This window comes from Geotrypetes seraphini, chromosome 5 (genome assembly GCF_902459505.1).
Source record: "Geotrypetes seraphini chromosome 5, aGeoSer1.1, whole genome shotgun sequence".
Taxonomy (NCBI): domain Eukaryota; kingdom Metazoa; phylum Chordata; class Amphibia; order Gymnophiona; family Dermophiidae; genus Geotrypetes; species Geotrypetes seraphini.
Genome location: NC_047088.1, coordinates 106,182,783 through 106,196,684, shown reverse-complemented (window position 1 = coordinate 106,196,684; position 13,902 = coordinate 106,182,783). Strand labels below are relative to the sequence as shown.

The 13,902-nt window shown below is 47.5% G+C and overlaps 1 protein-coding gene across 1 annotated transcript in view; it reads right to left on the bottom strand.

The window, feature by feature from the left end:
* PRR14 (proline rich 14) overlaps nucleotides 1-13,902 on the bottom strand; it is a 220,754-nt gene that overhangs the window by 147,389 nt on the left and 59,463 nt on the right. The window contains exon 4 of the mRNA XM_033944931.1: nucleotides 12,342-12,382. Coding sequence (XP_033800822.1) covers nucleotides 12,342-12,382 — 41 coding nt within the window. The remainder of the gene's footprint in view (nucleotides 1-12,341; nucleotides 12,383-13,902) is intronic.

Below are 13,902 nucleotides of genomic sequence, written 5' to 3'. Positions count from 1 at the left end.
TGCCGGAAGGATGCTGGGCTGTATAAAGAGAGGCGTAGCCAGTAGAAGGAAGAAGGTGTTGATGCCCTTGTACAGGTCATTGGTGAGGCCCCCACTTGGAGTATTGTGTTCAGTTTTGGAGACCATATCTGGCAAAGGACATAAGAAGACTTGAAGCGGTCCAGAGGAGAGTGATGAAAATGATAGGAGGCTTGCACCAGAAGACATATGAGAGAGACTGAAAGCCCTGAATATGTATACCCGAGAGCAGTGTTCTTCAACCTTTTTACACCCGTGGACCGGCAGAAAAAAAAGAATTATTTTGTGGACCGGCAAACTACTAGGACTAAAATTTAAAAACCCCATTTCCGCCCCATCTCCGCGAGCTCGGTCCCCACAAATCATCTGATCCCATCCACACAAGCCTCAGTTATGATTTTATATTGAATGTATTTTATTAAAGTATAAAAAGAAACAATATTGTATACAATTGTCATTTTATAAATACAAAAAATTCAGAGCAAGGATCAACAAAACCCCTGTCTCCCCTCCCCTTCACATATATCCCCTCTACTATCAAGAAAACTGAACAAGCCAAATTATTACAGAATGCTACACAGAAATATCATGCTAACAGAATACTGCAGTCACACATGACAGGAATAGTTTTAGGGGAGTGCAACTAGGGCAACTGCTCCCTGGTCAGAGAGTGCCCTAAGCCAGCTGGAAGCTAAAGAAGCACTTCCTGGGTTTTGCAGTCCCCAGTTATGTCTAACACCAGCTCTAGCAAGCTATATATTTCAAATCTGATATATTCTAATCACAAAATAGAAATAAAATTATTTTTTTCTACCTTTTGTCGTCTCTGGTTTCTGCTTTCAATCTTCTTTTCACTCTCTTCCTTCCAGCGTCTGCCCTCTCTGTCTCTTCAATCCAGCATCTGCCCCTTCCATCCACTGTCTGTCCTCTCCCCCTTCCATATGGTATCTGTCTTCTTTCTATACCCCTCTCCCCTTTCCATCCAGCTTGTACCCCTCTCTCCTTTTTACATGATTCATTCCAGCTTCATTGCTCTCTTCATTTTTATCTCTTCTACACCAGATCTATCATCGTTGTCCCTCTCTGCTTATTTTTCTCCTGACCCCTTCCTATCATCAATCTCTCTACTTTCTCATGCCTGTGTCTCCCCTTCCCCTCCTCTAATCTCTCTGCCAGCTGTTTCCTTCCTTTTTTCATTCTCCCTTCCCTACTCCTCCTGTCCAGCAGTAACTCCCTTCCCTTCCTCCCCTCCCAGCAGCACCTCTCCTTCTCCTTCCCTTCAGGTCCAGTAGCAGCTGTACCTTTTTTCCCTTGCCCAGCAGCTTCCCAGATTCATTTCCCTCCTCCCATTCCAGCAGAATCACTCCTTCTCCCTCTCCAGTAGCAGCTGTCCCTTTTTTTTCCTTGCCCAGCAGCTTCCCAGATTCCTTTCCCTCTACCCTCCCAGAAGCATCTCTCTTTCTCCCTCTCCAGTAGCAGCTGTCCCTTTTTTTCCCTTGCCCAGCAGCTTCCCAGATTCCTTTCCCTCCTCCCCTCCCAGCAGCATCTCTCTTTCTCCCTCTCCAGTAGTAGCTGTCCCTTTTTTTTCCTTACCCAGCAGCTTCCCAGATTCCTTTCCCTCCTCCCCTCCCAGCAGCATCTCTCCTTCTCCCTCTCCAGTAGCAGCTGTCCCTTTTTTTCCTTGACCAGCAGCTTCCCAGATTCCTTTCCCTCCCAGAAGCATCTCTCCTTCTACCTCTCCAGTAGCAGCTGTCCCTTTTTTCCCTTGCCCAGCAGCTTCCCAGATTCCTTTCCCTCCTCCCCAGATTCCTTTCCCTCCTCCCCTCCCAGAAGCATCTCTCCTTCTCCCTCTCCAGTAGCAGCCCTTTTTTTCCCTTGCCCAGCAGCTTCTGATAATGGCTTTCTCCCCTCCCAGCAGCTCTTCTTACTTCCCAGCGCAGCGATTCAGGAAGGCAGCCTCAGGTCCTTTGTTGGGTCGCGCCGCCTCTAGAGGAAGATGCATCATCAGAGGCAGCCGCGACTCAGCAAAAGCCCTGAGGCTGCCTTCGTGAATCGCTGCGCTGGGAAGTAAAGGAGAGCTGCAGAGAGGGGAGAAAGCCACTGTCGGAGGCTCCCCAAGATCTCTCCGGCCCAGCACAGACTAGAGAGTTGCACAGGGACAGAAATCCCACCCATCCCCGCCAAAGTCCCACCCGTCCCCATGAGGAATCCCACCCGTCCCCGTGAGGAATCCCTCCATCCCCACCCGTCCCCGCGAGGAATCCCCTCCGTCCCCGTGAGGAACCCCTCCGTCCCCGCCCGTCCCTATAAACTTCAGAAATAGTTATTTCATTTAATTATGCTACTGAATTAAAGGCTCTGGTAGAAACCCATTTACAAATAAGCAAAAAGACTTTATTAATTTGGAAATATTAATTGGGAGGCATACTTTGTAAACGGGTTTCTTCCAGAGCCTCTAATGTTTATAAATTTTTATCAACACAACTAATATCCTACTTTATCCTGAAGCAAAAAAAAAAAGAATTTTTTTCCTACCTTTGTTGCCTGGTTTCTGCTTTCCTCATGTTCTCATTCAATTCCTTCCGTCCACTGTCTCTCTTCCCTCTGCGTCTTCCATTTGCTCTGTTACTGTGCCTCACCCTTTCTCCCCCCTTCCAAATTGGTCTGGCACCCATCTTCTTCCCTCCACTCCCCCCATAGACTGGCATCTCTGTCTTCTTCCCTGCCAGCTTCTTCTCCCCACTCTCTCTTCCCCATTTCCTTTCAGCGTCCTTCTCCCCCCATCTTCCCCATGTCCTGTCAGTGTCCTTCTCCCCCCTCTGTCTTCCACATGTGCTTTCAGTGTCCTTCTCCCCCCCTCTGTCTTCACCATGTCCTTTCAACGTCCTTCTCCCCCCCCTCCGTCTTCCCCATGGCCTTTCAGCGTCCTTCTCCCACCCCCCCACCCCGCCTTCCCCATGGTCTTTCAGCGTCCTTCTCCACCCCTTTGTCTTCCCCAGTGCTTTCAGCGTCTTTCTCCCCCCTCAGTTTTACCCATTTCTCTTAAGCGTCTTTTCTTCTCCACTCCACCTTTCCTCCCTTTCTCCCTCCCTACCCCTTACCTTTGTGGCGCTTCCCCACCCAACCGACAATAGAACAGGCCCGGTCGGACAAACCTCCCTGCCCTGTAGCCGCGGATCTAAATTATCTTCTTACAGCTGCTGTAAGAAGGTAATTTAGATTCGCGGCTACAGGGCAGGGAGGTTTGTCGGACCGGGGCTGTTGTCGGTCGGGGAAGCGCCACAAAAGTAAGGGGACCTGGCCGGCTGTGCTGCACCTGGGGCGGACCGCCCCTCCTCCCTTGGTACGCCACTCGAGCCGCGAGGCTACTCTTCTTCTCCTTTCCTGCCCTGCCTGCAGCACAGAGCCAAACGGAAGTCTTCCCGACGTCAACGCTGACGTCGGAGAGAGGGAGGGAGGGCTTTGTTTAAGCCCTCCCTCCCCTCCGAAGTTAGTGCTGACGTGGGAAGACTTCCGTTCGACTCTGTGCTGCAAACAGAGCAGGTAGGGAGAAGAGCCGCGCGACTGAGTACATCCAGCCCTGCAGGAACCCCGCGACCCTCGGAGACGTCCCCACGGGATCCCCGCGACCCTAGGGGGCGCCCCCACAGGATTCCTGCAACCCTAGGGGGCGTCCCCACATGATCCCCATGACCCAAAGGGGGAACCCGCGGGATGCCCGTGGGATTCCCGTCGTCCCCTTGCAGCTCTCTAGCGCAGACTTCAGATGTTGATCTTGCCGGCCCTGCGCGGACCGGCAGGAAGTTGAAGTAAGTCAATCTTGCCGGCCCTTCGCGGACTGGCAAAAATTTCCTGCAGACCGGCACCAGTCCGCGGACCGGCGGTTGAAGAACTGTGCCCTAGAGGAAAGGAGGGACAGGGGAGATACGATTCAGATGTTCAAATACTTGAAGGGCATTTTCCAGAGAAAGGAAAATGGTAAAACCAGAGGACATAATTTGAGGTTGAGGGGTGATAGATTCAAGAGCAATGTTAGGAAATTCTACTTTATGGAGAGGGTGGTGGATGCCTGGAATGCGCTCCCGAGAGAGTAGCGGAGAGGAAAACCGTGACAGAGTTCAAAGAAGCGTGGGATGAACACAGAGGCTCTAGAATCAGAAAATAATATTAAATATTGAACTAAGGCCAGTACTGGGCAGACTTGCATCGTCTGTGTCTGTATGTGGCTATTTGGGGGAGGAAGGGCTGGGGAGCGCTTCAATGGCTGGGAGGGTGTAGATGGGCTGGAGTGAGTTTTGATGGAGATTTCAGCAGTTGGAACCCAAGCACAGTACCGGGTAAAGGTTTGGATTCTTGCCCAGAAATAGCTAAGAAGAAAAAATTTAAAAAATTAAAATTGAATCAGGAAGGGCAGACTGGATGGACCATTTGGGTTTTTATCTGCCGTCATCTACTATGCTACTTTTTAAAAAAACTAACTTTCTTCGGATGGGGGACTACGTCAAGGAATTGTTGTCTAGAAGGAATGGAAATGCAGTGGGCAAAACTGAAAGGTGTAATTGTAACCATTTCAAAACAATTAGGGCCATAAGGCTAATCTTTGCATTACATCAAATTTGAACATTAAACAAATAGAAAACAGTATAACTTTGGATAAAGGAGACACAGCCTTAGGTTTAATAAGGGGCCACCACCCGTGAACTCCTCTAACCCTATGTTAAGGAACAAGAATGGGATTCTCAGTGAGGCTGGTCAAAGACAGAAATCCAGCTTACCAGTAACTGGTCAGGCGATCTACGAAATCAGACAGAAATACTGGGTGGGTGTGTAGATTCTAGAGGATATTTACAAGAAAGAAGATTAGCAGAGGTAAGTAACCTAATCTTTCGTTCTTGTACAATACCTCTGGAATCTACACCATAGGGACATATCAGAGCAGTCCCAGCACATCAGGAGGGGGCCTGATGAGCCCGCCGCCAGGACTGAAGCTCCAAAAGCTGCATCTTGCTTTGCCGCCACATCAAGACGGTAGAACTTTGTAAACGTGTGCAGAAAGGCCCAAGTGGCCGCCCTGCAAACCTCCTCAAGAGAGATCACTGTGGATTCTGGCCAAGAGGAAGCCATTTCACTCCAAGGCAAGGCTTCTTCCCCGCTGACACATAAGCAGCGGAAATGGCTGCTCGGATCCATCTAGAAATGGTACCCTTAGAAGCAGGCCGGACCCGATGAGTGGAACCCACCAGAACAAAAAGATGGTCCGAAAGGCAGAAGCCATCTCCAGGTATCTCAGAAGGAGACGCCGCACGTCCAAGGACCGCAAAACATGGTCCTTGGACTTGGAGCCCGATGGAACAAAAGCGGGCAGCCGGACTTCCTGATTAACATGGAACGCTGAAACTACTTTCGGAAGAAATGAAGGCACTGTCCTCAAGAGGACTGCAGAATCCATGATGTGGAGAAAAGGATCCCTGCACGAAAAAGCTTGAAGCTCCGACACTCTACATACCGAAGTGACCGCTACAAGGAAAACGGTCTTGATGTTAAGATCTTTCAGAGAGATCTGAGCCAGAGGTTCGTAGGGCGGATGAGCCAGCGAGTGAAGAACCAAGTTCAAATTCAATATTGGACAAGGCAGCCGCAACAGAGGCCTCAACCTCCCCATCACCCACAAGAAGCAGACAACATCTGGATGAGACGCCAGATAACCCCTGAGAGCAGGGGGGCCAAAACACAGAGTCCCGCAATCTGTACATGGAACGAAGAAACCATAAGTCCCTTCCTGATGCCAGCCTTTAGGAAGTCCAGGACCTGTGCCACTGAGGGGACCGAGGGATCCACCTTAACCCTCTCACACCAAGCCTGAAAGCATCACCATGCTTTCACATAGGCTGACAAAGTGAATTTCCGCTTACTCTGAACTAGAGTAGCGATAATCGCAGATGAATATCTCCTAACAGTTAACGCTGTGCGCTCAAGAGACAAGCCATAAGAGGGGGCTCTCATCAGCTAGTCATCCGGGTACGAATGGACTAGAATACCCTGTGAGCACAGGTGTACAGCCACTACCACCATGAACTTTGTGAAGGTTCTGGGCACTGAGGCCAGCCCAAACGGCAGAGCTGCAAACTGAAAGTGCCGCCCCAGCACATAGAAATGCAGAAACCTCCTGTGTTCCTAAAAGATTGGTATGTGGAGGTATGCTTCCGTGAGAACCAGGGAAGCCAAGAACTCCCCGAGTGCTACTGCCGCTACAACTGAAAGCACCGTTTCCATCCGGAAACACGGTACTCGCAGGAACGCATTCACTGCCTTTAGGTCCAGTATTGGTCTCCATTCTTCAGAGCTTTTCTTTGGCACGATAAAAGTATATCAAGTATCTCCCTGACTCCAAGTCGTCCTCTGGGATTAGCTCTATTGCTGCCAGATCTAGCAACCTGCGAACAGTGGCTCACACGCGCTGGGCTCTTTCTGGATGTCCAGTGGGAGAAGCCAGGAAGAAATCCGACAGAAGACAGGAAAACTTAGGATACCCTCTCTAAGCATATCTCGGACCCACTGGACCAAAGTCACCCTCTGCCACTCTGGTAGAAGGCCAACAGTCATCTCCCAATTCGAGGCATCAGATCTGTTATTTAGGGGGGGCAGGAGGACATCTGTTGGATGACTGCTGTCGGACCGGACCTCCGAAGCAGGGGTCGGATAGGGATTTGAACCGTTGTCCTGTCACCGGAGGGGCTCAGCGTACTGGCGAGGGTGCTGGTAGGTACGAAAATCCAGCCGTCCGAACCCCGGGCCGGGCGAGGCTCAGAACCAGACAGCACCTTTGGCTTACGGTCCTGAACACTGGCCATGAGGTCATCCAGACTCTGGCCAAACAAGAGCAAATCTTTGAAAGGCAACTTGCTCAGTTTAGTGTTGGAAGAAGAATCACCCGCCTACTGGCAAATCTACAGCATTCGCCGGGCAGATACTGAATAAGCTCCAAGCTTAGCAAAAACCTTCATCATGTCATAGAGGGTGTCTGCCAAATAATTCCCCCCAGAAACCAGGAATTCTAGGTCCCGAAGGACAACCTCCTCGAATCCTGGTGGAGCTTGGTATGACACGCACGGGCAACAAAGAAGGTGGCTGCTGAGGCTCTCACTCCCGCTGCCGTGGAATCGAAAAGGCGCTTGAGGATGAAATCCACTCGCCTGTCCTGAACATCTTTCAAGACAAGCCTTCTATCAGAGGGCAAAGAAGTTCGCTTAGTGACCTGCACCACAGCCGACTCTACCTTCGGCAGGACCAGTTGTTTGCTGAATTCGGGTCCATGGGATACAAACGTGCCATGGCCCTAGCACATTTGAGGGGACACTCCAGGGACTCCCAGACCTCTTAAAGTATCCTACAGATTGTCCAGAAAGGAAGCGGATGCTGATCACTCATAATGAAATATTCTGCCTGTTCCAAATGGTCTGAATTTAGGTTCAGGGTTCTGAGGGACTCAGAAATGTCAGGCAGGCGGCTAATCTTAAAGAGCCTGAGCACTTCCAGGTCATCCCCAAGAGCTTAGGACCCGCTTTCAGGAGGATCACAAAGATCCGCTAGATTAATCACATCGGTGGTGGCTGCCACCAAAGAAACCTGCAATAGCAAAGGTACAGAAATTGAATCAGAAGAGATGGCGGTAACCGCCCATCTGCTCTCCGGTGTCCCTGAGAAGGAACACAGAGGCATGCTGGAATCCAAAGGAGTGGCAGACCCCATCTGCTGCACTGGATTCTGAGTAGAAGAAGTAGGCATAGTCTTTTTAACAAGAAAAGCCCGATACATCATATGTACAAATTCTGGGGAAAAATATTCGCCAGCGGCAAGGGTTGCTCTGCATGCCTCAGTTTTAGAGTGTTTAGCAGATTTATGAAATTTTTCCCCGGAACTGTGCTTGCGTTTCGCAGAAGCTCCCTCTGCACCTTTTTTAGGCGCACCAGACACTACATGCACGTTCCAAGTCGAAATTGAGGTAAGTGAGGCCCTCTCCAGAGGAGAGTAGCTCGGAATTTACGTACACTTCGCCCCCCTCTTGCAAATCTGACAGCCATCCGCAGCAATTATGGCAAGAATCCTTGCCATCCTGTCCTTAGGAGGCCATCTATGAAGTTTGGAGCAAAAACAAAGCTCCTAAGGTAAAAAAATATACTTTTAAAAGTTTTAAAGACAATCCAAGATGGGCACCACAGGTGCCAATTTTGCCCTAAAATGGCCCAGGAAAATCACAGGGAACCCGTGAAAATGGTGATTTTGCGATTTTAGTAGAGGGGAGGGGGGTTAGGGCATGCAGGAAACGAAACTGGAATTCCAGGGGTGAGAAACAGGAGATAACCACAGAGGGAGTGGCTAAATAATTGGTTTTGAGTTCCCTACAGTTTTAAGACTGGAAGAGATAAATAACCCTATGGTGTAGTTTCCTGAGGTATTGTACAAGAACAATTTTAATCAAAATCGAGGTGTTTTGGAGATAGGCTGAGGCTTTTAAAATCAGACTGAGAATCCAAGATGGCCACAGTGGCATTCTTTTGATGCCAAAAAACAGCTCGGGAGAGCTAAAAATAAAAAGCACCCCCCCCCCCCCCCCAAAAAACAAAAAAAAAAATTTCAGGAAATGGCTTTATGGAAGTAGGGGACTCAAATCCTAGCCCCAGAATCTTCCAGAAAGACAATTAATCTCCCCACCCCCCAAGTCTCCCATAGACAACAATGGTCTGTATGGTGCTGTGCCTATTTTAGCTAAAACAGCAGCTAGAATATGGAGAAGGCTACTGCCTAGACAAGCATGTAAAATGACTCCAAATGTTGTTTCTTCAGGCTCCCAGTCATACTAAGGTATAGCCTGAGACCTCTTCACGCATCGCCTGCGGGGGAGGGGAGGAGATACAGCCGGCACTGGATAGAGCCCTCAGGACCGACATGAGGTTACACAGCCTGCACTCAAGCTCCGGTAATAACCAGGAGCGAGCCCTAGTAAAACTGAGAACCTTTGAAGCACAGAGAAGCCTCAAATTCAGGATAAAAAAATGAAAATAACAAATTGAAATCAGAGCAGATGAGAAAGACACCTTCAACTCACAAAGATCAGGAAGCAGAGCTAAAAAGATATACATGATGTTTTCTACACAACTTGTGATTAGAGGTGAATAGCCCACTGGTTCAAGACTCGTATGCCTTTTGCATTAGAAGAGGACTTTATGACATGCAAAAATGAAGAAAACTTGAAATTTTAGACAAACCTTTTAAAAAAAATAAAGGAAACAGCATGGAGAAAGTACCCGAAGATAAAATAAAAGAAAGCCTCATGAGGAAGACACTAACACTCAAAAAAATTGAATATAAAACAAAGTTGAGAGGTGCTGCTGAAGATACACTGCAGAGGAAAGACTGCTGTTCCTGCGCTTACTAGTCATGCTCAATGAAAAGTGCTGTCTTGAGCTTTTAAAGGAATATTACATTTCCAGCATCTGTACCAGGACTCCATGGAAGACAGGGCCGCCATCAGGGCAGTACTACCAGTCCTGCATTCAGGGGCCCGGGCTCCCCCAGGGTCCTAGGCAGTGTTCCCTCTAAGGCAGCGGTCTCAAACACGCGGCCCGCGTGTGGCTCTCCAGGTTTTATTTGCGGCCCGCGGTCTGGAGGCATCATTCTCTTCCTTTTGGAGCAGCAGCCGGTTCGTTCGTTCAAAGCCGCGGGTTGGCGGCTCCTTACGCTATCCACTCCTGCATCGGAAGCCTCTCTGACGTCACAACATCAGAGAGGCTTCAGACGCAGGCGCGGATCTCGCAAGGAGCCGCCACCCGCGGCTTTGAACGAACACGCTGCTGCTCCAGTGGCGTACCAAGGGGGGGGTGGTCAACTGTTCTCCCTAGAATGCGGCTCGTCTAGAACAGTGGTGCCCAACCTGCTTCCCTTCCCTTCTCACTGCTGCCATCGGGGATCAGGCCGGCACCGTGTCTTTGATCTCCCTGCCTCTCTTCCCTGCAGGGCCGACCAATTCTCGCGGCCCGACGTCAATTCTGACGTCGAGAGGACGTTCTGGCTAGCCAATCGCTGCCTGGCTGCCCGGAACGTCTTTTCCGACGTTAGAATTGACGTCGGGCGGCGAGAGTTGATCGGCCCCGTGCAGAAGAGAAGCAGGGAGATGGCTTGTTCCCGATAGCAGCAGCAGCAGCAGCCTATTCCGCGGCGGTGGTGGCATGGGGGAGGCAGGAAAGAAGAAAGAAAGAAGGTGTGTGGGGGGGGGACAGGGAGCCAGAAACAAAGCAAAAAAACGGGGCACAGAATCAGAGAAAGACAGACATAGAGAAAGAAAGAAAAAGTTTGGGGAGGGAATGAGGTCTGGAGGAGAGGAAGCATACAGGAGGCTGAAAGAAGGGAAGAAGTATTGGATGCACAGTCAGAAGAATAAAGTGCAACCAGAGACTGATGAAATTACCAAAGGTAGGAAAATAATTTTATTTTCAATTTAGTGATCAAAATGTGTCTGAATTTATATATGCTGTCTATATTTTGCACTATGGCCCCCTTTTACTAAATCGCAATAGTGTTTTTTAGTGCAGGGAGCCTATGAGCGTCGAGAGCAGCGCTGGGCATTTAGCGCAGTTCCCTGCGCTAAAAACTGCTATTGTGGTTTAATATTTGTCTATTTTTGTATGGTTGTTACTGAGGTGACAATGCATAGAGTCATCTGCCTTGACCTCTTTGAAAAAAAAACCCAGAATAGGAATGATAATTAACATTTTCTCAGCATATAGTGTGCTTTGTGTTTTTTAATTTTATTTTTGGTAGATCATTTTGACTTGGTCATTTTAAAGTAGCTCGCAAGCCCAAAAAGTTTGGGCATCTCTGAGCTAGAGCGTTGAAACTGTGTATTTCTATTTTATCCCCCCTTTTACAAAACTGTGGAGCATTTTTTTTAGCAGCTCTGATGCTCAGAATTCTATGAGCGTCAGGGCTGTTACCACCGTGGCTAAAATCCACACTACAGTTTTGCAAAAGGGGGAGGGGTTCGTTTGTGATGACATATTCCATACTAGGCGAAGGTGTTTTCTGTGTTCTGTGTGTTTGAAAGACATGGTTTTCTGTTAGGATTGACGATGTAGGATTGATCTGTGCTGGTCTGGCTTGTTTAGTTTTACAATGGGTGTATTGATGTACTGCTCACTGCAATATATAAGATGCTGCCTTTTCCTAGGTACTCATGTGTGACGTGTGGTTTGTTACTAAAAATCATGTTTTTCTTACATGTGGGGGGGGCTGCCAAAAAATGATGGGCCCCGGGTGTTACATATGCTAGGTACGCCACTGTATGTAAAGATACCAGAAAGCTGGCGTAGCAAAAACTTTAAGTAAATTGTTATTCTTCTAAGTTTTGAGTATTTAACCCTCCCACAATCTCACGGGCACTCGTTTCAAGTTTATTGAGATTTTGATTTAAACGCAATATCAAATATTTTCAATGCGTATAACAAAAATAAATTTGGGGAAATAAATAAAACCATTTGAACAATAAACATACAAACATATCCATAGATGATTAAAAATACATAAGGAGTACAAGGATAAACTACATTTGTTTAAAAATGCGTCCTCCGTGCCTGCTCATAAATTTGTGGAGTATGTAACTTGTCGCTCATGCATATTTTTTTTTGCACACACCTCATCAATCCTTAGAGGAAACATTGGTCCTAGGCCACCATAGCACAAATTCCTGTATTATGCTTCTGCTGTGCACAACAATAAACAATAAACACTGCTGTCATACTTTTTTTTGTCCCCTGCCGATTTCCTGATAGCACCCCCCCCGGACAAAAGTGGGGGGGAAGGGGTGCGTGGGGGGGCCCAATAGGATTGCTCAGTAAGGGGCCCAGAAATTTCTGATGGCGGCCCTGATGGAAGACATCACCCACATGTGAGTATAATTTATTTATTTGTTCATTTTTATAGCCCATCCTCCCAACTGTAATATGACCCGATTGTCCTCAGAGAACTTAATAGCCCACTTATCTAGTTGGGTTACAGATAAAACCACAGACAAAATGTCAAAAACCTTCTCAAAACAGATACATTACGTTCATCAATTCTGATTTATCCACAGTTGACACTTTAAAAAATATAATGCCAACATTGTTCTTTGGCTTTCTTTCATCTTTCTCCACTAATTGCTCTCTCCCCACCAACCTCAGCATCCCAGGTTTCATCAAAGTGATTTTATTTCATAAAGGAATGGAGAAAAGATGAGTTTAGGCATACCTAAGTGTTTTAACAAAAAATAATTTTCTTCATGCACCTACCCACTGGACGACTCTTCAGTAGACTCCAAGTAAGTAGAATCCTGCCAGAAATAAATAATCATAGGACAGAGTAACTACTGAGGAAAGAGGGGGAAAGGAGGTAAATAAGGCAAAGGCAGGAGCAATAAGACAATAATCTATTACAGGTGTCACATATAGCTGATGTTATTAATAATGCCAAGAAAGGCACATTGCTAAGAAAATTCTGTGAAGATCCAAACAAACAATCTCTTTGGGCATGTGCAGTATTTTCCATACTCAGTTCTCTAATTAAGCTAATAAGCTCAATGGCAGAAGAGAAAGAATGATTAAATTAACTGGTGTCTTCCAGAGAAAACCAAGTTACTTACCTGTAGCAGGTAATCTCTGTTGACAGAATATAGTCCTCAGAGATGTATGAAGTCATCTGACTGACCATGTGGAGCTGCTTTCCCAGCTTAGATCTATCTGGAAGCTTTTGAGAAGCCCTACTGTGTACAGTGCTAAAGAAAAATTAGGTTCTTACCTCAATAATCTTCTTTCCTATAGATGAGTGTAGAGGTCTTGAACAGCAGGGAAGTCACCCTCAAAATGCATGTTTTTGCAGAAGGCATCAATAATTTTCTTTGGATCCTCCTCCTTCCTCAGTTTGTATCGAACAGCATTAGATAAGCAAAAAGCACAATTGCTTACCCTAACAGGAGTTATCTGGAGATAGTAGGCAGATATTCTCACATGTGGGCAACGTCATCCACAGAGCCTGGTATGGACAGTGTTAAAAGTAAACTGTCAATAAGTTTTAAGAAACTTCGTGACTGCCCGTACTGTGCATGTGCGAATGCCTTCCCGCCCGCTGTTGGCTCGCAGTTCCTCAGTTCTGCAAGCAAGTTCAAAAGCCAACCAGGGGAGGTGGGAGAGATGCGAGTAACTGCCTGATGTCCATGGATAACACCTATTATGGTAAGTAATTGTGCTTTATCCTAGGAGGACAAGCAGGCATCATATTCTCACATATAGGACTCCATAGCTTACTGAAAAGGGATGGAAGGAGAATTGGCCATTAAGAAAATTAATTCTGTAATACTGCTTGGCTGAAACAACCAATTCATCTGGAATAAGATTCTAGACAGTAGTGAGATGTGAATGTGTGAATTGAGGACTAAGTAGCTGTTTTGCAAATTTCATTAATGGGAGTGGAATGTAAGAAAGCTACTGATGCTGCCATAGCTCAGACTTTGTGTGCTGTTACACAACCCTCAAGCTGCTGCCCAGCCTGAGCATAAAAAAAGGAGATACAGGATGCCAACCATGTGGAAATACCATATATACTCAAATATAAATCGAGATTTTGAGGCCATAAAAAGGGGGTCTCGGTTTATATTCGGGCTAGTGCCCACCTGCCTCCCTCCCGGACTTGTAGCAGGTCTCCGCCGAGCCACAATGTTCTGCACTCTGTACCCCCCTCCCTTTCCTATCCATTGTACCTCCTCTCTGCCAATATCCTGAATGCTGCTGCACCTTCCGTATGACCCGCATACCTGGAATCCCTGGTGATCCAGAGATGTAGTGGGCAGGAGCAAGC